The 24357-nt window shown below is 33.0% G+C and overlaps 1 protein-coding gene across 2 annotated transcripts; it reads left to right on the plus strand.

Annotated features, from left to right (window-relative positions):
• Positions 1-524: 524 nt before the first annotated feature.
• LOC103104629 (uncharacterized) lies at positions 525-23249 on the plus strand. 2 transcript variants are annotated; one of them, XM_056793260.1, is made up of 8 exons: positions 525-849; positions 8399-8486; positions 10528-10738; positions 13928-14017; positions 14153-14264; positions 15067-15163; positions 17953-18132; positions 22429-23249. In XM_056793260.1, the coding sequence occupies exons 3-8, from the start codon at positions 10558-10560 to the stop codon at positions 22528-22530; spliced, it is 762 nt and encodes a 253-aa protein (XP_056649238.1). In that variant the 5' UTR covers positions 525-849; positions 8399-8486; positions 10528-10557; the 3' UTR covers positions 22531-23249. The 2 variants fall into 2 exon arrangements, with proteins under 2 accessions (XP_056649238.1, XP_056649237.1); XM_056793259.1 differs by lacking the exon at positions 525-849 and adding an exon at positions 3675-5136 and having other exon boundaries at positions 22429-23248.
• Positions 23250-24357: the final 1108 nt, after the last annotated feature.

The following is a 24357-nucleotide window of genomic DNA, read 5'->3' on the forward strand; positions in this document are numbered from 1 at the left end:
CAAAAAACCTGGAAGACTTATATGAACTGATGCAAAATGAAGGGAGCAGAAGCAGAACACTGGGTACATGAACAGCAATGCTATGCAATGATCAACTGTAAATGACTTTGCTATGCCCAGAAATACAAAGATTGAAAGACAGTTCTGAAAAACTGAAAAATGTTATCCACTTGCAGTGGAAAAGGTGATGGAATATAAATGTAGAGAAAAACATATTTATTTTACTTTATTTTCCTTTCTTTCTGGTATGTTTTATTTCTCAACATGATGAATAAGGAAGGAAATATGTTTTACATGACTGCATATGTATAATCTTTATCAAATTGCTTACCTTTTTAATGAGGTTGGAGACCAGGGTGACTAGGAAAGAATTTGGAACTTAAAATAGATTTTATATGTCCTTAGAAAAAATTTTAATTATTAAAAATGTCTTAATGTGCTTATATGCTGAAAGGTAGAAAGTTCAGCAAAATCATTGGTCTAGGGGAGACTGTAACAGAGTCAGATATATATATATATATATATATATATATATATATATATATATATATATATATTGCTAATTATTAAGGAAAAGATACCGGTAAAGTATAAGTGGATGGCTTATAATTCCAGTGCAAAGCTAGAGTGACCAGGCCAACTGTACTGGGAGGAAATTTTATTCTTACTTTTGCTTCAGATGTTTTAGGCTTTCATTATTATTACTATTATTATTTTTGTATTTATAGGTGACAACGAACTGGGGCTTTGTACTTGTATCTTCTTTGATCCAGCAGATGAGGATGGAAAGGAACCAGGGGTTTTTATAACTGAAATTATTGAAGGAGGTGCAGTTCACAAACTTGGATGGTGAGTTTGGTTTTGTAATTTTATAAGAATTGACTTTGTAGGGAGGATTTAACATCATTCTAAAAAGGGTTAATATTGTAAACATGGAAAGTGACTACACAAATAAAATCTCTGAAAAATACAGAAATATCAACTTTAAAAATATTGTCATGACCAAGCTAGTAAGGAAATGGAATTGGCTTGGAAACAAAGATTCTATAATTCCACTCCAACTAGGTCTGTAAACTGTGACTTTATTCTTGATCATTGAGAAGGTCTTTAATAATTGCCATAATGAGCCCATTGTAAACATTTGCCCAGCTATTTCCAAATCAGGTCAAATTAACAAGTATTTATAAATCTATACCATTCCAGAACCTGTGCTCTCCATGAAGGGATATAAAGAAAGTGGGAAAATAGTTCTTGATTTGGAGAAATGAAAAACTGAATTGACTAGGCAACAAACAAGTTACTATTGTGTGCAGAAAAGATCTATACTAAATAAATGTGAGAAAATCTGGGTGTGGGGGATACTTTGGTTGTATTAGAAAAAATGGTATCCATGAGACACTGGCAACTATCTTCAGAGATTATTGAAATTTGACTATACAATAAAATAATTCCTGAATTGAGAGAGGGCTTCCTAGATATAGGAATGTAGGAATATACATTTAAAATATTACTATAAACTGCCCAAAGTGAATCCTTGAGAAAGGAAAAAAATAAGAAATGCAAATAGGTTGCCAAATCATAACTTTAACCTTGTAAGAATTTACTATGCAACTGGGGTCAAATGGTACCCTCTATGTCCTTGCTCATGATGTAATTTTGGACTTTAAAATGGAATTCTTCCTGAGATGACACTCTGTTACATAGAACTGAAAGCAAAAAACGCCATCAGGCTTTCTGTTTCTAAGCCTGAGGCTCATTACTTCTTCATCCCCAACTCACATAGCCCAGATGGTTTTAGAATTTTTTCCTGCTTCCTAGATTGTAACAGAATTGATTTCATTAGCTGCCCATCCTGAATATCCCAAATACATGGTGGAAATTTTCTCCTCTTAACCACCCAAAGTTGTTTTCTTTTCCTCAGTTTCTATGATGACATTTATCTGTTTATTATCACCCAAGGTCTCTACAATAAAAGTATCAACAAGAAGTGTCCTTCTGAATTATCGTCTCCTTACTCAGTCTTCAGTCAGTGGGGCATTGTCTGATACCTCAGAAGAATCATTTGTTTTAGTTTCTGCAGATCCTATTGACTTTCTGAAGAATATTAAAATTGAAACAATACTCTGATAATTGTTTGTAGGAGGGCATCTGTGTTTGTGGATGATTTCTCTTGCATCCTTCTCACTGTGTTTTCCAAGATCTGCCAAAGTCCCTTCCTTTTTCAATCTCATTTCATTATTGAGACTTAGCCAGCTGGAAAGGCTTGGAGTACAGACCCAGTTATGAACACTAATCATCCTTGAAGCCCACTTAAAAAATATCCAGGGAAGAATCCCCAGACAGGCTGCAGGGTGATGAAATTATTGAGACATACCAGCCCTCTAAATCTTCTGATTAATTTGTAGAGAAGTGGTGACTGAAAAATTTGTAAGTGGCAGCCATTATACTAATGGTATGATGAGTCATTGAAGTCTATCTCTTAAATTAGTACCATATCTTCTAATCATACACATGCATTGGGCTTTTAGGTCATAAATATCTTCAATGTAATTTTAATTACTATGCAATTCTATTTTTCAGTATCCGTGTATTTGACCAGATTATTAAAATAGGTGACATCAATCTAATTGGATTGGATGAAGCAGAAATCATCTCTACTTTTAAAAAAATGGACGATTCTCCTTTCCAGTAAGTAAATTTTCCCATATTTCTTTTAAGATGCATAGATTGCTAGATCATTGTTTTTGACTTGGAAATTTCCTAAGCAATGTGTTCAAACAGAAAAATTGGGGAGAAAGAAAGCCTAATTAACATTTTTAAATAATTTCTCTTTTTGTCTTCTTTTGCTAGGAAATGACCCTCTTTTTTTCTGTTCAGCAGTTCACAAGACGTTTTAGGATTCATTTGCACCTTCCTTTCTGAATACTCTATCACATCTCAAGCAAACCCTTGATTTTCATTTGCATTCATTTTTAGTTAATGAATTTTTATTTTCTTGCCAAATAATGCTCCTTGAAGCTGAAGAGATTTTTTTGTTTTGTTTTGTTTTTGTAAGAATGAAAGCTTAGCTGAATTTCCCCATTCCATTTTTTGCATGGCTATGTCTTTATCCAAAGTACATAAATTAAATGTGGATGTTTTGTACCTAGGATTGAAATTGGCCGCGAACCACCTGAAGTCAAGTCAGAATTTATAGTACGCCTCAAGTTGTCAGAGGAAAGGAAGAAATATTTTATGAATTCACTCATAGTACAGGTATTATGTGAACCAAATAAAAAAATGCAGAAACTCAAAATTCTTTCTTTTTTATCATAACCATATTAAAATAAAAATTTTGTTCTTTAAAAAGTTTCCTTTCCTACTCTTGAGTAACTTCATCTTAATTTATTACATACTTTTTTATTGTTGCTCTTTTATGCAATTTTATCAATGTCTCTGAGATTTCCATTCTAGTCTTCTCTGATGCTCTCCAACCTTCACCACTGAATTATCATTTGTAGTATAGAGAATGAATTAAGCAAAACTGAACAATAAATACACAACTGAATCTGATAGTTTTTGCTCCTTTCTGAACAAAGGAGATATATATGTGTGCATGTGTATGTATATTTTTATATCTCTAGTTTTTGTCCCAGACTAAGATTTTCCATTACAATTAGTCAGAGGATGGCAATCTTTTAATGCTGCTTTAATTTACCTTAGTTTTAAAGAGCCTTCTGTTTCTGCTTACTTTACATTATTTAATGTGGGGTTTTTTAATGTCTCATAGAATTCTTATTGTTAATTTCAAAAACTTAATAATATCTCATTATATAATATAACACAGCATTTGTTCAGGTCTTCCCAAATTAACAGACACTTTGTATTCAGACAAAGAATATGTGAGTGTATCCATATTCCCTTGATTTCCTGCCTTTGATGACTTTGGGGTTTCTCTTCTATTCTAGTTGCATTGATTTTGTTCATGTTAAATCTTTCTTAGTAGTGCAAAATTTCTATTTTTTTCTTTTATTATGATCACTAACCCCCTAGTTTTTTACCATCAATATGCCTCACAAATAGAGGTCTAAGATGTCTCATTCCTGTTGATTTTCTAATTTTGAATGCTGTATGGATATTGGTTCATATTAAGGTTGTATATGCAACTTGAATTCATGATGGTAAATTATATACTCTTTCATATTCAAACTTTCATCTGTATCACCTGACTTCCAGTTTTTCTCAGGCCTTCCAGAATACAGAATCCTTCCTCTCTCATTTTTGTTTTTGGGTTTTTGAACTCCTGGATTGCTGAGTTAATTATCTTCTGGGACTTACTTATGGTAGAATATTTTATGAACTTTTAATTATTGCCAAGTAATCTTGAATAATTTTATTATTTTTGAAGGTTCAGTTTGAGGACCTGTTAATTTTAGACCTCTTTTATTATTCTTGTTTTTAACATTTCCATTAAGATTCCTTTTCACAACAATCTCTGACCAACAATCTTTTATTTTATGTCTTTCTGTATCCTGTCTCTAAGGCTTTCCCCAAAATGCTGGTCTACCAATTTGTAAGCCCCTGGAGGTGAAGGAATGTTTTATCTTTATATCCCTAGGACAACACACGGGCTTGCAATTTTAAGATGCTTAAGAAGTTATGATTGAATTAGTTGCTCATGTTGTTATGCTGATGCATAAGCAGGCTCTAGCTTTTTATTCTGTGCTATTTAGCTAGATGTTTTGGCAAACTCTTTAAAATGTTTTACTATAATTTTGAAATGACCATCTGTCCTCTAATAATGATAATGTCTTTGGAAGAAAGATCAAAGTATATATTTAATCTTTCAAAGTGTGTATATGGGTATATTGGTATATATTTCATTTTGCAAAAAGTATAAAAGTATTTACTACTGCCTCCTTAAAACCTCTTTCCTATCCAATTATGAAATCTTTAAACATTAGCACATTAGGAGAGTGGATTTTGTTTGTTTACTTTAAGCATGTTCTTGAGATTTCTTAGCTTTAGGCCTATATTGTAATTACACTTTCTAAACATTTTCTCCATTTAAAGGAAAAAAATTGGAGATATCACTATTGTGAGAGGACAAGCAAGTATTTGTACAACTTCAAGAGAACCATGGTACTGGATGGCCAGGTATATATATATATATATATATATATTATATATATATGTATATATATAAGCTTTTATTGAGTATGTAAACTACTGGTTTTTTAGACAGAACTTAGTGAAAGATTAATAATAAAATAACCATATGCTTTTGCCTCTAGATTCCATTTACTGGGAAGATTTCCAAATTGGAGACTCAATTTTGAAAAAAATATTTATATTCAGTGGGTTTTTTGGATAATATTTTCCTGATGAGGAATGGCCTAATCATTTCTGGCTCATAAATATATAGAATGAAATAATATAATGCATTAAAATAAGTAAATATCAGGAATAGAAGAAATCTGGAAACATCTTGATAAACTTTGATGTAAAGCAAATAGAACAGATTAAAAACAAAAACAAAAAGAATGTTTTTTTTAAACTTTAGCTTCTGTCCTATAATTGAAGCTAAGTGTCAGTTCCAAAGCATAAGAGCAGTAAGAGCTAGGCATTGGGGTCAAATGACCAGCCCAGGGTCACATAGCAAAGAAGTGCCTGAGGACAGATTTGAATGCAAGACCTCTCATCTCCAGGATCTCTCTGTCCACTCAGCCAATTAACTGTTCATGAGAATATATTTTTTGTGAATTAAGACAAAAAAGGTCTAGAGAGAGCAATGGATAAGCAAAAAAATGTTAGGCAGAATAATAGACTTAAAAATGTTATTTTAGAGTGTTTAACTGACTCCCTATTATGTAAATTCATGTTAATCTAATCAATATCTTTCTGATATTCTGAATCATTTTAAGCTAATATTTTTGTCTTTTAGATATATTCTATTATATTGATTTTTGTATCTGTACCTTTCCCCTCTGACTGTACTGAAGAACATCATTGTGAAAGCCCATAAACACCTTTTTCAGTGGCAAAATCATAACTCATTAGGGGTGTGCACATTTGTCACATAGATAATGATGGATGGACTTCATCAAAACTGATTACAACTTGTATACAACCTTTAGAGAATTTAATGAGCTAAGAATTTCAATTTCAATTTTAAGAGGTCTTCAGAAATTACTTTAGATATCTAGTAGATTTCTGTAATGATTTTTAAAGTATATATGTATACATACTGTAAACCTTAACATTTCTTAGACTTATAAATGTTGGAAATTCCACCATTGGGAAATTTCATACTTGAAAAATTTCCCACTGATAGTCTATTGGAATGTGAATCCCCCTTGGCATGGGAGGGTCCTTCTCCTACCTACTTAAGATTACTTTAGGATAGAAACCTTTTGCTGAAGAATGGAAAGGGCTTTGACCTATGCTTAAGCATAGAACACAAAGTTCTTTGAGTCATGTTTGATTTTAGAATTGATACAATAGAGATACTTGGAATGACAGAACCAGGTCTTGGAACTTACAATCTCCACCCTACTCAGTCCTAACAGGATTTACGAAGGGCTGCAGCAAAGGATCAAAATTTAATTATTTGAGAATATGACCTTCAACAGATATGTGCAAAGGGGCAGACCTCTGGGCGGTCCTGGGTTAAGCTAGAGCCACCATTGGCACAGGGAAGACATGGACAGTGATTGGTAGATGTGAGAACTGAGGGGAGGGAAGTTGAATGGTTTCCTTAAAGATAGCAAGGTCTGAGGAGTGGGAGAGGTTCGAGAAGTTTTGCTCTGAGAGGATGCTCTGAGAGGAGGGCTTGCTCTGAAGGTGGCTGGAGGTGGAGGCCTCTGAGACTGTTTCTCCATTTGGTCACATGAGTGATAGGGACTGATCTCTTTTCTTTGCCTTAGCTATCTAAGGGCTTGGGCCTTTTGGCTCAGCCTAAACAGAGGGGGTATTTAAGCCCTATTCCCTTATCTCCCCTTTCTCTCTCTCTCTCTCTCTCTCTCTCTCTCTCTCTCTCTCTCTCTCTCTCTCTCTCTCTCTCTCTCTCTCTCTCTCTTTCTCAATACCTTTCTTCCTCATGTTTGTAATTAAACTCCATAAAAGGTTGACTGCTGACTTGAGTTTTCATTTACGAATTACATAGCTGAATTCCTTGGCGACCTTAAGTTAATATATATCAGTCTTTTAAAGTGATTTCCTTGTACACATACATATATATTTTTAAAAATGTTGAACTAAAAGGTAGAGAACCAAATATATGTTCCTACTTAAAGTATAAAGCAGGAAGCCAAAAAGAGCTTCTGTGCATGCATAATAAATTATACTCTGCAGTTTAATCTAATTCTACCAAAACAATAGAGATTTCTTGGTGATTTTCATCTGTATTTGTATTGTAATTTGTAGCATTGCTCATTTTATACCCTCTAAAATTGTGATTGATCATTAAATAATTAGAGTTTACTCTGGAATTGTGTCTGATTATCAGAGTTCTTAAATCTTTCAGATTTGTTTTTCTTCATGGTGTGAATATGAAAAAACCCTCATGATAGTGTCAAATTTCTTCATGCAAATATGATAATTTTTTTTCTGGTTCATAATAGTTTGGCTCTGTTCTCTTTGTATCAGTTCATAGAAGTCTGGCCAGGTTACTCTAGTTCCATTCTGGAAATTATTTCTTTTTGTGCATAATTTGTTCAGCCATTTCCCAGTAAAACCAATCCAAACCAAACCAAACCAAAACAAAACAAAACAAAAACAAAAACAAAACAAAACAAAACAAAACATCCTATTAATCCCCAGTTCCTTGCCTCTGCAGAATAAGAAAAGAAGTATCCAATAATTGTTTTGGTACCTTTGGGTCCTATCTTTTCATTTGCATTTTTTAATTTCTTTGGGATATTGCTCAAAGTTTAATGACAGTTTAATGAGGCCTAGGACCAAATTACTTTCTTGAATATCTAGAAAAACCTAAAGTTCCACAACCACGAATACTCTTGTTTCTCATACCCCAATAATTGTCATTTTAGTTGTAATCATCTTTGTCAATCTGGTATGAAGTAACAGCTTAGAACTGTTTAAATTTACATTTCTCGAGTTACTAGTGATTTTGGACCATTTAGGATTGATTTCCCCCCTTGAAAAAGGTGCATTAGTTTCCATAGCCTTTGACTTTTTTTTGACTGTCATTTACTTGGAAGATGCCTCATGGTTCAAGGTTTACATTTGATCAGTATAGTAAATGGAAAGTCAGAAAGGCTAAGTGACTTGCCCAAGTAAATACAACTAATTAGTAGAAACATACAACTAGGTTCTAGAACTAGAACTTGAGTCCAAATCTCTTTAATTCCAAGATGGTTTGATTGCCAGTTGTATGAAACTGCTACCTTTTCTTCCACAGTAACCTGAAATTTGTTATTGGGGCACTGAAAATATTAATAGAAGAAGATCAGGGATGTAGAAAAGACTTCCAAGCTATCTTTGAGCAGGTAAGACAGCACAGTTCCTCCCCATTAATCAAGTTTTATTGAATGTTAGTTGTGTTCACAGTGATAAAAGTGGTGGAAAGCAAAGCAGTCAGTGAGAATGGTGCCCATAATAATGCATGAAATAAATGCTTCCTATTTCATTCATCCATTCTTTTGATCAGTCCAAACAAAACTTTTCAATCTTACTAAAACTCTTCTTGGCCTAAGAGGACTGCTTTATGAAAGGTGAATTGACCAAAACTCCCATATCACTACTCTCTGCCTAGTTCTACTTATCACTCTTTAGAAAATCCAGTATGGAAATCATTTGGGAACCCCAGCCTACTACTACTACTAATCCATGAATTGTGTCTACTTGATCAAGAGAAAGGATCATCGGCTGGGGTATCCTTCTTCCTTGCTTCCCTTACTCCGTTGCAGCTATTAACTACTCTTAGGTCTTAAGATGTGAGTCAGTAACTTTCTTCGTTCTGAAGTGAAGAAGGCCCACCAGGCTTTTTTTATTATTATTTTCTCTGTGAATGTGCCTCTGAAGTCTGCTAGAATGTAGGCCTTACAATCGATTTCCCCTACTTTTATGCTATCATTGTAACTACTAATTGAAGTACCTCTGGATGTGTGCAAAATGCTGCTAAGCGCTGGAGACATAAAGAGAAAAAATGAAACATTTCCTGATCTTGAGACACTCTTACTCGATACTCTAAGTGGAAAGTACAACATTTAAAATAAGGTTCAGCTGAAGCACAAGATGGAATGCTTCAGAAGTCCTGGGGTCTCAGTGGTAGAATGGATGGAATGGATAGCAAGAGCCATTTGGCAATGATTTCACAAAGATTAGTTAGACTGGTTCTGCCATCTATCACATCAGTAAATTCTTTTTGTATTTGAGGATTAAACCCAGTGTCTCGGTCACATATTATCAAGGCTTTCCTGTTTTTATTGGATAAAGTCTAAACCCAGTACCTTCCATACTCTGACACCAGAGGGTTCCATACTTAATTCCCAGAGTACCATGACATAAATTTTTTATTATATATATATATATATATATATATATATATATATGCATATATCTATATCTATATCTTTGTAGTCATATAAATCTTATATACCCAGAGCTTAGCTGAGGACCAGAAGACCAGACATGGAAGAAGCTCTTAGTAGTGAATATCATTTTTCCTTTTTTCTATACACATGTAAATCTGTGTGTCAGTATATACATATATATGCACATAAATGCATGCACACATTTATTTATATATGTGTATGTATGTGTCGATATCTATACCTCTATCTAAGGCCAGGTTACTTACTCATCAGACCTGCCCTAACATTCTTCTAGTTTGCAAAAGGGCTTGTCACTGTAATTTCTCAGCTATTATGGTATTTCCACTGACTGTTTTTGAACATCTCTTGGAGTCCATTTTACTAAATTACAATCCTCCTAGAAGCAGAAACTGTCTTTCCCCCTGTATATACAGAACTATGCAGGAAGAGAAGCTTCATTTTGTAGTGTTAGGAAGTGATATGTATTGAAGTGGTCCCCCTGATGTCCATCCTGGATGTCTGAAGCTCACCAGGTCAGTAACATCTTACTGCTTTTGGCAGCTTCCTGCAACTAAATGGCAGTGAAGGTGTCACCTTGCCTTGAAAAACACAATTCTTAGCTGGGAGAGCTTTTAAGCTTTGGATTCTATCCCTAACCTCATTCCTATCTACATGCCTATCTCTTTCCCTCTTCCCATTCCCATCCATGTCCCCATCTCAGTTCCCAAACCTATCCCTGTCTCTAATCTTATGTAAATCTCTCGTCCTATCCTGATTGGTTTTACACAATAGCTACTAGTCATGGAATTTGTGCATATGTTTTTGAATGTAATAGATCTTAAGCGGTTCATTTGAGAATAAAGAAGTCAGATAAGTGGCTAGCAGGAATAAATGAGTTATATATGAGATGGTTGTGACTCTTGGAGAGGAAAAGGATTGAATAACGTGTACTTAATATTAATAGATTTATTTTGGTTAATTTGGTAAATTTCAGGCTAACTTTTTTCAAGACAAATATAGAGACATGAACACATACAATGTGAATATGGAACAGAAACCTGATGAATCAGATAAAGAAGGCACATTTTTACCATTGGCCCCAGAAGAAGAATTATTACTAGGACAATTTAAAATAAAGCCTAAAGAGATAAAAAATGAAGATTTATCACCAGGGCAATTATTAGCCCAAGGGGATTTCAATTCAGGTAAGACATATATCCTTGCTCAAAACATTTGACCCTAAAGTTTTCTGATAGATAAGAGAAATTTGGAACAAATGTTTCCATCACTCACTGAATCTCTGGTCCCTATTTCCTTTCTCTTCATATCTCTAATAATGAGAATGCTAGCTGCTTTATAAGGCTTTCTCACCTATTGGTGATCCCTCTCTTGGTGATTGAATTATAAGGGACCTTGGAAATATTCTACTATAACTTTTTAATTGATATAGAAATCTATCCTATATGTATGTCAGAATGTCATTTAGCTTCTGCCTCAAAATATGCAGTGATAGGAAACTCATTTTCTCAACATCCAGGCCACACTATTGCTAAATTACTTAAGCTTTTAGACAAGATTACAGTACAATTTTATTTTTCTCATGCTTTTTTATAATTTATTCGTTTTCCCTTCTTTTGAAATAATACAGAAAAAGATCTTGTTCCTCTTTCCCTATTACTATCCATCTGACATATAAAATCAACTTATTATCCACCTAAGTTTTTTTTAATATCTATGATCATGTTTAGACTGAAAAAAATCTTTATATGATTTCTTATTACATCCTTGGGACATGGTTTTGTTTAGAGTCTATTATCCATCCTACTTTAATTACATCCATTTTGGTTTATCAACATTCTGTTGGTCTCATTGCAACAAAATCTTTTTTTAATTCAATTACTTATAGGAATAATTTTGGCCATTTCTTTCAACATTTTAAAATTCAGATGCTCCCATCTCCCTTTCCCTGAGGTGGTGAAGAATCTGATATAGGTTACACTAATACTATCATGTAATACATATTTCCATATTGTTTCCATCATGATAAAGACATATAACATATATATTCAATCTCATGAAGATTTATAATATAACTTATAATTTATAATATAACTATTATAGTAGAAGATGTCAAGTTTTGATCTACACTCAGATTTTTTTTTGTAGCTTCCTTGACCATTGATAGTATGTTCTTCATGTGTTACCTTGGAAGCTTTATGATAATGGTTTAGTCCTCCACAGTTGATCATTGTATAATATTTCTGTTATAGTCTCTAGTTATAGTGGCTCTGCTCACTTTTTCTGAATTCATCCTGTTCATTGTTCCTTATGGCATAATAGTAATCCATTACAACCATATTCCACAGCTTGATCATTCAACCACTAAATAATGGACAACCCCTCAGTTTCCAATTCTTTGCCTCTATAAAAAGAGCTGATAATAATATTTTGGCACAGTTAATTCCTTTTATTCTATCTTTGATCCATTTGGGATCCTGAACCTTTAGTGAGATTGTTATATAGACCTTTGGGTATTGTTTCATATAAGTCTGCAGAATGGTTGTATTGATTCACACTATTACGAATGAAGTTTATTAGTGTTACAATTTTCACACCTCCCCTTCAACATTTATCATTTTCCATTTTGGTCATGTTAGCTAATATGAAGGGTATGAGATCATTTTTCAGAGTTGTCTTAATTTTCATTTCTCTCATCAATAGTGATTTGGAATTTTTTAAAATATAGCTATGTATAATTTTAATCTCTTCTGAGAAATGCCTATTCAAATCCTTTGACCATTTCTCAATTGAGGAATGTTGTGTATTATAAATTTGACTCAGTTCTCTATATATAAAGAAATGAGACTTTTGTCAAATACTTGTTATAAATTTTTCCTCAGAATTTGTTTTTTCATTTCTAATCTTAAGTACATTTGTTTTATTTGTGCAAAACCTTTTTAATTTAATGAAATCAAAATTCCCTTTTAATCAAGTATGCCGATGGTTTATTTATTTTATTTTTTCATAAAACAAACTATTTGTCTTATTTTATTAGTTCTATGGTTTTCTTACTTTCAATCTATTCATCCCTTGCTTGATTTTCATGATTTTCAATTTGGTGTTTAATTGAGGATTTTTAAATTTGTCCTTTTCTAGGATTTTTAGTTGTATAACCAATTCGCTTATGACCTGCTCTTTCTCTACTTTACCTGATATGAGCAATAAGAGATGTGAATTTTCCTCTAAGTACTGCTTTGGCTACATCCTATGAATTTTGATATGTTGTCTCCTTATAATCATTCTCTTTAATGAAATTATTGATTGTTTCTATGATTCATTCTTTGACCCATTTATTCTTTAGGCAAAAATTTGTTTATGTCTATCATCTATGTATATGCCATATACATATAATTTTATTGGCAAATAGAGAAGGTTTCCTATTTTGGCTATAAATATCACTTGTATAAAAGGTTCATTAGAAAACACCTTTTTCCTGGGTACCATCAATTACTTGCATTCCCTTTGCATTGTGAAACTGTGAACATTTGGAGTATCACTGTCATTGCTAACAGAAGGAAATCTGGTTCAGCCTTATGAATCTGAGATCTGGAAGAATGAATACTGGTGAATTGAGCAACAGTTGGAAAATGAATGCTGTACTTCAGGGGCTGACTTTTTTTTGGCTGCCAAGTACCAACAATTAATATGATTGTGGTTCAGAGAATATTAGAACCTCTAGTGTGAGGGGTTGCTGAACACTTTTCAGGGCTGCTTATCTGCCTTTGGTGTCTACTTGTCACTCAGCTCTCATCTGTGGTTCCATGAAGCTGTAGCATGTGGAGCAGCCTGTTAAAACTGAACAGATGGGTTAAGTTAGGTTGATATCTACTCCAGGCTTGTGAAGACCTCCTCCTGGAATAGGTGGATGAGAAAATTTGCTTCAGTAGCCATGAATGTAGCTGAAGGTAAGCACTGTGGAGTGCGTAGAGTTTGGTTGGACATCTAAGACACTAAAGTCATTTAGGTTCAGTGTCAATCATCTAGGTTCAGTGTCAGTCATGCAGACTTTAGTCTTGCCACAGGATTTAGATGACTCTGGAAGAAAGAGTGAGGCTGACAATTTTTTGTAACTCACTTAAATCCAATTCATACACAAGTTAAAATATTACTCTGTGATGTCACTGGTACTTTTCAGACATAAGGATCACCACCACCGCTGCCAACTGATTAATCAACATTTTTGACTGTCTCATCCTTTTAGTCTTCTTAAATCTAGCTTTATTTGTTTTTAACTGCCCTTGCAGCGGGACTAGTATTTTCTTGGTAGTTATCCTAGATCATCAGTCTTAGAAGGAACCTCAAAGACCACCCACTTTAATCCCTTCATTTTGTAGGTGTGAAAAATGAGGCACAGAGAAGATATTCAGATAGTTACCTTCCCAGCGGTGACTTCATGGCTTCTGGCTCTAAAAGCAATACCAAAGGTAGGTTCTTCACTTTATAAGATGTCAAAGCCTTGGTCAGCAATAGTAACCAATGAAAGATTGCTGTTGTCCCTTGCTAATCCTAGTAAAATATTTGTGTACTGTTGTACTCATTGAATTATTTATTTTTCTTAGAGACCACAATAAAAAAAGAAAAAGAAGAAGATGAAATAGTAGTGGAGGAAGAGATTATTAGCACTGGAAAACCTACAGAGGGAAAGGCTAAAAAGGGATTTTCCTGGTTCCGGTAAGAGATGTACTTTTTTTATATGGATAACAATATTCTTAATAAACAAAACATTTTATTTCTCCTGGAATTTACCTCTTTGGCTACTGTTTGCTATGTTTTTTGCCCCTTTCTACAAAAGAACTTCATTATTTATATGAATTTTCTCAGTTGTTCACATCTTCCTCAAAAGGGTGCTGGCATAGAGTAAAGGTGTCAATTTCACAGTTTATGGATGTGACCCAGAGAGATCCATTTCTTTTTGAGTCTGATAATAACAACTTAGTGGGAAAAGTATAGGACATGGAATCTGAGTTATCTGCATTCAGACTGGAGTTTTATCACCTAGTCATGTGTTCAAATTCAAGTATTTTCTGATCAATAGGTTACAGACTTCCCATCTATAAAATATTACAAGTTGACATCTAGCGTTACTTGAGATCTAAATCAGTGACCCCATCACTCCTTACAAGACAAATCATGTATTAGTTGTGGTTAATGTGGAGGAGGAAGAAGTAGAGAAATGATATTGTGCCATATGCACACATATTTAACTTAACTGGCTTCCATATCTAGTTTTATATTTTTACCTATAGCGCCAAATTTGATCTTGCCCCTTCTCTAATACATATGCTGACATAGCACGTATCCTACAAAAAGTGTAACTCCAAACTCTTTTAACATGTAGCTTTGTCTTTTTTTCAGAATTGAAATTCATGAAATTTTTATAGTGTGCATCTATTTAAGATCCTTTTTTGTGTCATAGTAGAATGTATTTTGTGTTTTAATAATTATTTCACTCTCAAATGTTGTATGATTCTAGCAATATCAAAGAACGCAAGCTGTGGAACTTCTTTCATTTTAAAAAACATGACAAACAAGTAAAGAATGTGCACAAGTGGGAAGAAATTGATCAAGAGGTAAATTTTCATTATGTTAAATTTATCAAAGATTTAAGTTTGTTTCCCCATTTAAATTACTAGAGAGTGAGCTTTCTCTTGAATTAGAAAACTATAATTTACCTTGGATTGAGGAGTTAACATTCTGTCATAATTATTAATCAGTATGCATAGGAATAAAATTACCTGAGTAAGGATCAAAAGTACCATAGCGGCAACTGTTTGGCCTTGAAGTCTCTTTTTTGTTCCCAGAGATCATTCAAGAACCTCTCTCAAGAAAAGGGAATAATTAAGAACTCTTAAAACATTTGAATTCTCTGTATTTGGATGTTTTAAGGACAAAGGATAATTGATTCAACTTTTGGCCTCAGAATATTGTTGGCTGAAAATTTTCTAAAATTATGGCACAGAGTATTGAAATACACTTAACCTAGAGAAAAGTGCAAGTTGAATTGTTATGGGCTGATGCATGTAGGAAGTGATAACATATTACGATAATTTTCCCTCCATGCCAGAAGGGGTCTCTGAAGGGGCTGTACAATATTTAAAAAATAACAGGTAGGTAAAATGGTAAAAGTTTACCAAGAAATACCACTGTCGGTTGTTGGCAAAATAAGAGGAGAGATTGCATGTGTATGTCTTGATTTACTGTGCCTGTGTTACTGAGCAAAAAAAAGAACATGAGAGCCACAGATGGGCCAATATGACAATGAAGGAAAATAATAAATGTTGAAGGGGATATGGCAGAATTGGGACACTAATGCATTGCTAGTGGAGTTGTGAATTAATACAAGCATTCTGGAGGGAAATTTGGAATTATGAGCAAAGGGCTTTAAAAGAACACATTTGATCCTTTGATCCAGCAATACCATTGCTGCGTTTGTACTCCAAAGAGATAATAAGGAAAAATGCGTATACAAAATATTCATAGCTGAGTTCTTTGTGGTGGCAAAAATTGGAAAATGAGGGGATATTCCTCAGTTAGGGAATGACTAAACAAATTGTGGTATATATTGGTGATGGAATACTATTGTGTTATATGGAATGATGACCTACTTGATTTCTATATGAACTGGAAAGACCTCCATGAACTGAAGCAGAGTGAAATGAGCAGAACCAATCGAATGATATACACTGAAAGTGAAACATTGTAGAACTATCCAACATAATGAACTTTACTACTCGCAGCATACAATAGTCCAGGAAATTCCTGAAGGACTTATGAGAAAGAATGCTATCTATATTGAGAGAGAGAACTATGGGAATAGAAATGAAAAAGAAACACTTAAGACTTAACACCTAGAACTTGTTTATATGAATATATGATTTGGGGTTTGAGCTCTATGGTAAAAATGAATAATATAAAATTAGATATCAAGGGATAACATTTGTACAATCCAGTAGAATTGCTTATTGCTTCTGGGAGGGGAAAAGGGAAAGAAAATGAATCATATAAACTTGAAAAAATATTAAAAATAAAAAAAGAATATGAGGTATGAGGTCAATTGAGAAAATATCTATTGATCTTCACACACATATTTTTACACATACATAAATAAATAGATACACATGTACACATGAGTAAGTCCAACTAAAGATTTCATCACCCACCAGGCATTAGGAAGTATTTCTGACCCGCCCAATTTTGTTTGTGCTCTAGCTAGCAAGAATAAAATTCTGAATTGCCTCACATTAGGAATTCTTTTGAATCCTCCAAGGATGGTCCCATCTCTTAATAGATACTGAAAAAGGACCCCCACAACACTGTCTAATGGAGATGGGCATTTTTTTTCAATTTTCTTTTACTTATAAAATAATGAATGGCAATAAAATACAAGCTTTCCTCCAAACCTAAAGGTGACAACATCGAATATATTTAACATTTGTAATCATGATGGTCAACTTGGCAAAATCTTGTAAAAAAAAAGTAAGATTTGTTTCCATTTACTTTCTAGAAATATTACCCATCAGTAGAAATAGACAAAAAACTAGGATGCACTTTAATAGTTCCTGACCAGTTTCTCAACTGATATGGTAACCTCAATTGGAAAGTTATGGATATCAGACACTGGAAGATGGAATTGGGGACTTGAGGGTTCTTTGCCTTTATAAGAACCATCACTAGATTCTAAAGTTGGCTAACACCTAGCTAATCTAACTTCTAGTCTTAGAACCTGATGATGACCCTTCCTCTGCCTCCCATGACCCAGAAACCCCAGCAGCTCCCACCAGGCCAAGTTGCCTCAACTTCCTTCCTGGGTGGATATTGGGTAAAGTGGCCTGTGTTCCTGGCCAAAGAAGAGACAAAACTACCTGGGTAAAGGTAGATTTTAGTTCAATTTATTTTGGCCATGGAGAATAACTGAATACACTTTGGATGTAGATAATTTTCCTCTCATCTTGTCTTAACTTGGAGTAGGTGGAAACATTTTAGTATTAATACATTCCCTTACAAAGTCATCACTCCTTAAGGAAAAATATATCAAGTATTTTGCCTGTTTTAGAATAATGCTATTTTTAAAAAGGCTCCAAAGTATTTTCATTGCAAAAAATAAAGTTTTTTCCTGGTTTACAAAACTCACTTCAGATCTCTTGTTGTTCTGTGAATTTTTGACATACAGATGAAAGAAAAGGGTGGTGGGGATAAGAAATACAGCAGCCTTGAAAAGAAAAATTTATAAAAAAACTGTGAAATGAGGGATGATTTTGGAACAAATGGTCTCTAAGGCTCCTTTGTGGTTTTGCTGTCTATGGTTATATTAACATATAGCCATGGAAGCTTTTTAAATATTGTGTCTCTTGACCTTCAGGTATTGGAAGATTACTGTCCTTATTCTACTGAAGCCCCTAAAACATTGCCAACAGAGTGGACAAATATTGAAGTTGGTAATTGGTTATGGAGCATTGGAATGGAGGAGTATGTTGTAAAATTTTATTGTAAAGGAATAACTGGTGAAAAACTCCTTACACTGGACAATCACTCGCTAAAAGTAAGTTCAAGAATTGACTTTTTTTTTTACAATACATTAGACAACATATATATATATATATATATATATATATATATAATCACTAATTTTATGGAGAGAGTATATAAAACATAATACAAAAATGGGAAATCCTATGTATGATCTATTTGCCAATCTTATGGTTTTAAGGAAATCATGTTAACCTCCTTTTGAATGTAGTATCAAAGGAGATTTCTTTTTGATTGTGATTTGTTAAATTCCCCCCTCCCCTTTTTAGTATTCCTAACATGTGGTCATTTCCTTTTATTTATATTTATTTTTAAAAACCTACCATTCCTTTTTGGAATCAATCCCCATGTATTAATTCCAAGGAAGAAGAGGAGTAGGATCTGGGCAAGGAGTGGGTAGTGAGTGACTTGCCGAGGGTCACACTGTTAGCAAGAGTATCAAGAGTATGTGAGGGGGGCACTGGGTAGCTCAGTGGATTGAAAGCCAGGCCTGTAGATGGGAGATCCTGGGTTCAAATTTGACATCAGACATTTCCCAGCTGTGTGTGACAAGGAAATCACTTTAAAAGACTGATATATATATTAACTTAAGGTCGCCAAGGAATTCAGCTATGTAATTCCTAAATGAAAACTCAAGTCAGCAGTCAACCTTTTATGGAGTTTAATTACAAACAGGAGGAAGAAAGATATTAGAGATAGAGAGAGAGAGGGAGAGAGAAAGGGGAGAGAAGGGAATAGGGCTTAAATACCTCTTCTGTTTAGGCTGGGCTAAAAGGCCCAAGCCCTTAGATAGCTGAGGCAAAGAAAAGAGATCAGTCCCTAACACTCACGTGACCAAAATGGAGAAACAGTCTCAGGGGCCTCCACCTCCAGCTTCCTTCAGAGCAAGCTTCTCAGAGCACCACCTCTCAGAGCAAAACCTCTCCAACCAACCCCGCCTAGTCCTCAGACCCCACTGTCTTTAAGGAAACCATCCAAGTTCCCTCCCCTCAGTTCTCACATCTACCAATCACTGTCCATGTATTCCCTGTGCCAATGGTGGCTCTAGCTTAACCCAGGACCTCCCAGAGGTCTGTGGCTTTGCACATGTCTGTCTGTTGAAGGTCATATTCTCAAATAATTAAATCTTGATCCTTTGCTGCAGCCCTTCCTAAATTCTGTTACCCTGAGTAGGGTGGAGAATGGAATAATTAAATTTTGATCTATGCTGCAGCCCTTCATAAATCCTGTTAGGACTGAGTAGGGTGGAGATTGTAAGTTCCAAGACCTGGTTCTGTCATTCCAAGTATCTCTATTGTATCAATTCTAAAATCAAACATGACTCAAAGAACTTTGTGTTCTATGCTTAAGCATAGGTCAAAGCCCTTTCCATTCTTCAGCAAAAGGTTTCTATCCTAAAGTAATCTTAAGTAGGTAGGAGAAGGACCCTCCAATGCCAAGGGGGATTCACATTCCAATAGACTATCAGTGGGAAATTTCACTGAAACAGATTTAAAAACATTAATCATGGAAAATGGCAAAATTTCATTTCATTTATAGTAAATAGAATCTCATATTTTATAAGGCCTAAATTGCAAATCCTCGTTAGTATGATAACTTTGTCTTTGACTGGAGATACTTGATCCATGAAATATGATAACTTACTAGACAAAAAATAAATTCTACTTCGATTCATTTATTTCCTAAGAGAATAGAACTTTGAGGGTTTTTAAAGTATACTTTCTCTCATAACATGTTTCTAGGATTTTCCTAAAATATAGTATTTGATTTAAGTTCCTTTAAGCTGTAAATGTCTGATATTCTGACCCTTCAATTTTAATTTAATTTTTAATTTTAAAAATAAATTATTAATACATTTAAGTATTGATTGATTTTATTATTCATTCTTTTACTTAAGTAAACAGGAATGTTTTAATTAATTTAATTTTCCATTTAATTTTTTTTCAATTTGGGATTGTTTCAATAACACAAGTATCATTGGACTCCCATCTAGATAAATAACAATTAATGCATGAAGTCCCAAAATGTTTCACAACGGCAAACTATTACAGTAGTTCCTTAATGTATTTTAGGATTGTACGATGTAATTTTTTACTTCATCCAGACCTAGGGAATATTTTTCTATTGTTGGAAAATCTGTATTCTTTAGAAATGATCCTATAGCAGCTTCATTTTCAGATTCATTATGTAAAGAATTAGAAAATCTATTCATCTGAATAAGTAGATGGAAAATCAAATCAAAACAACTCACCTCATATCTCGAAGATTGGCTAACATGACAGCAAAAGAAAGTAATGAATGATGGGGAGAGGGGGTGTGGAAAAGTTGGGATATTTGCATTGCTGGTAGACTTGTGAATTGATCCAACCATTCTGGAGGGCCATTTGGAACTATGCCCAAAAGGGGCTAAAAGACTGTCTGCCCTTTGATCCAGCCATAACACTGCTGGGTTTTTACCTCAAAGAGATAATAAGGAAAAAGACATGTACACGAATATTCGTAGCTTCACTCTTTTTGGTGGCAAAAAATTGGAAAATGAGGGGATGCCCTTCAGTTGGGGAATGGCTGAACAAATTATGGTATATGTTGGTGATGGAATTACTATTCTGCTCAAAGGAATAATAAAATAGAGGAATTCCATGGGAACTGGAAGAGCCTCCAAGAAGTAATGCAGAGTGAAAGGAGCAGAACCAGGAGAACATTGTACACAGAGACTGATACACTGTGGTACAATTGAATGTAATGGATTTTTCCATTAGTGGCAATGCAGTGATCCTGAAGAACCCAGAGGGATCTATGAGAAAGAACACTATTCGCATTCAGAAGAAAAACTGTGGGAGTAGAAACACCGAAGAAAAACAACTGCTTGATTACATGGGTCTAGGGGGATATGTTTGGGGATGTAGACCATAAAGGAACATCCTAGTGCAAACAACAGCAGCATGGAAACAGGTTATGATCAAGAACACATGTAATACCCAGTGGAATTGCGCATCAGCAATGGGAAGGGTGGGCAGGGTGAGGGGAGGGAGGGATAGTATATGATTTTTGTAACCAAGGATTAATGTTTGAAATTGACCAAATTAAAAAATAAATGAAATGAAATGAAATGAAAAAAAGAAAAAAGAGTATGTGAGGCCACATTTGAATTAAGGACTTTTTAAAAAATTTAATTTATTTAGTCAATTTTTAGAACATTATTCCTTGGTTACAAGAATTATATTCTTTCCCTCCCTGCCCTCTCCCTACCCTTCCTGAATCTGTTGCTCAATTTCATTGAGTATTACATGTATCCTTGATCAGAACCAATTTCTATGTTGTTGGTGTTTGCATTATGATGATCATTTAGAGTCTACCTCCCCAGCCATATCTGAGTTAAGGACCTCTTGTTTCTAGGCCTAGCTCTCAATTTGCTAAGCCACCTTTCATTCTTTTTTAGAACTCTGTGCATTAAAAAAAAAAAAAAAAAAACCACTGGTAACCAGGAAAGCAGTTTTGTAGTTTTTGAACAGTCAGATTAATTTCACTGAAACAGATGAAAAAACATTAATCATGGAAAATGGCAAAATTTCATTTCATTTATAGTAAATAGAATCTCATATTTTATAAGGCCTAAATTGCAAATCCTCGTTAGTATGATACCTTTGTCTTTGACTAGAGATACTTGATCCATGAAATATGATAACTTACTAGACAAAAAAAAATTCTACTTAGATTCATTTATTTCCAAAGAGAATAGAATTTTGAGGGTTTTTAAAGTCTACTTTCTCTCATAACATGTTTCTAGGATTTTCCTAAAATATAGTATTTGATTTAAGTTCCTTTAAGCTGTAAATGTCTGATATTCTAACCTTTCAATTTTTATTTAATTTTTAATTTTAAAAATAAATTAATAATACATTTAAGTATTGATTGATTTTATTATTCATTCTTTTACTTAAGTAAACAGGTATGTTTTAATTAATTTAATTTAGTTTTCCATTTAATTTTTTTTCAATTTGGGAATGTTTCAATAGCACAAGCATCATTGGACTCCCATCCAGATGAATAACAATTAATACATGAAATCCCAAAACATTTCACAACGGCGAACTATTACGGTAGTTCCTTAATGTATTTTAGGATTTTACGATGTAATTTTTTACTTCATCCAGACGTAGGGAATATTTTTCTATTCTTGGAAAATCTTTGTTCTTTAGAAATGATCCTATAGCAGCATCATTTTCAGGTTCATTATGTAAAGAATTAGAAAATCTATTCATCTGAATAAGTAGATGCAAAATTACACTTTTAATTTTTCTTTCCAAAGGAAATCGAAGTCAACAAGAAGAAAGACCGCCGGAAAATACTTAAGGCTATTAAGAAAGTTAGAAATTTTTGGGAAAAAAATCATCATTTCGTCTTATTATAGAAATTGATGGAAAGAAGACACAGAACCAGAAAGATGGCAAAAATGGAAAATGCAATTACTTTTGTTAAATTGAATTTTCATCATTTTACTTCTGTTACTTTTGTTATATGAACTTTTAAGGGATTTTACTTCCATGTTACTTTTGTTATATGAACTTTTAAGGGATTTTACTTCCATGTTACTTTTGTTATATGAACTTTTAAGGGATTTTAGTTCCATGTTACTTTTGTTATATGAACTTTTAATCATTTTATTACTGTTACTTTTGTTATTATTAACTTTTAATTATTTCACTTTCATGTTACATTTGTTATATGAACTTTTAAGGGATTTTACTTCCATGTTATTTTTGTTATTATTAACTTTTAATCATTTCACTTCTATGCTACTTTTTTATATGAACTTTTAAGGAATTTACTTCTATGTTACTTTTGTTATATGAACTTTTAAGGAATTTACTTCCATGTTACTTTTGTTATATGGACTTTTAATCATTTTATTACTGTTACTTTTGTTATTATTAACTTTTAATCATTTCACTTTCATGTTACATTTGTTATATGAACCTTTAAGGGATTTTACTTCCATGTTACTTTTGTTATATGAACTTTTAATCATTTTATTACTGTTACTTTTGTTATCATTAACTTTTAATCATTTCACTTCCATGTTACTTGTTATATGAACTTTTAATCATTTTATTACTGTTACTTTTTTTTTTTATTAATTTTTAATCATTTCACTTTCGTGTTACATTTGTTATATGAACCTTTAAGGGATTTTACTTCCATGTTACCTTTGTTATATGAACTTTTAAAGGATTTTACTTCCATGTTACTTTTGTTATATGAACTTTTAAGGGATTTTACTTCCATGTTACTTTTGTTATATGAACTTTTAATCACTTTATTACTGTTACTTTTGTTATTATTAACTTTTAATCATTTCACTTCTATGCTACTTTTTTATATGAACTTTTAAGCATTTTATTACTGTTACTTTTGTTATTATTAACTTTTAATCATTTCACTTCTATGTTACTTTTGTTATATGAACTTTTAAGGGATTTTACATCCATGTTACTTTTGTTATATGAAGTTTTAAGGATTTTACGTCCATGTTACTTTTGTTATATGAACTTGTAAGGGATTTTACTTCCTTGTTACTTTTGTTACATGAACCTTTAGGGATTTTACTTCCATGTTACTTTTGTTATATGAACTTTTAAGGAATTTACTTCCATGTTTCTTTTGTTATATGAACTTTTAAGGGATTTTACTTCCATGTTACTTTTGTTATATGAACTTTTAAGGGATTTTACTTCCATGTTACTCTTGTTATATGAACTTTTAAGGGATTTTTTATACATGTTACTTTTATTATATGATCTTTTAAGGAATTTACTTCTATGTTACTTTTGTTATATGAACTTTTAATCATTTTATTACTGTTACTTTTGCTATTATTAACTTTTAATCATTTCACTTTCATTTTACTTTTGTTATATGAACCTTTAGGGATTTTACTTCCATGTTACTTTTGTTATATGCACGTTACTTTTGTTATTATTAACTTTTAATTGTTTCACTTCTATGTTACTTTTGTTATATGAACTTTTAAGGGATTTTACATCCATGTTACTTTTGTTATATGAACTTTTAAGGAATTTACTTCCATGTAACTTTTGTTATATGAACGTTTAAGGGATTTACTTCCATGTTTCTTTTGTTATATGAACTTTTAATCATTTTATTACTGTTACTTTTGTTATTATTAACTTTTAATCATTTCACTTCTATGTTTCTTTTGTTTTATTATTAACTTTTA

This window comes from Monodelphis domestica, chromosome 4 (assembly GCF_027887165.1).
Source record: "Monodelphis domestica isolate mMonDom1 chromosome 4, mMonDom1.pri, whole genome shotgun sequence".
In the NCBI taxonomy this organism is placed as follows: Eukaryota; Metazoa; Chordata; class Mammalia; order Didelphimorphia; family Didelphidae; genus Monodelphis; species Monodelphis domestica.

What these genes read in the sequence shown, in the direction of transcription:
- LOC103104629 (XM_056793259.1), top strand. An exon ending in TCCAAGCTATCTTTGAGCAG is followed by an intron (nt 8,487 to 10,527) that starts GTAAGACAGCAC and finishes GGTAAATTTCAG; the next exon opens with GCTAACTTTTTTCAAGACAA. An exon ending in TGGACAATCACTCGCTAAAA is followed by an intron (nt 18,133 to 22,428) that starts GTAAGTTCAAGA and finishes TTCTTTCCAAAG; the next exon opens with GAAATCGAAGTCAACAAGAA.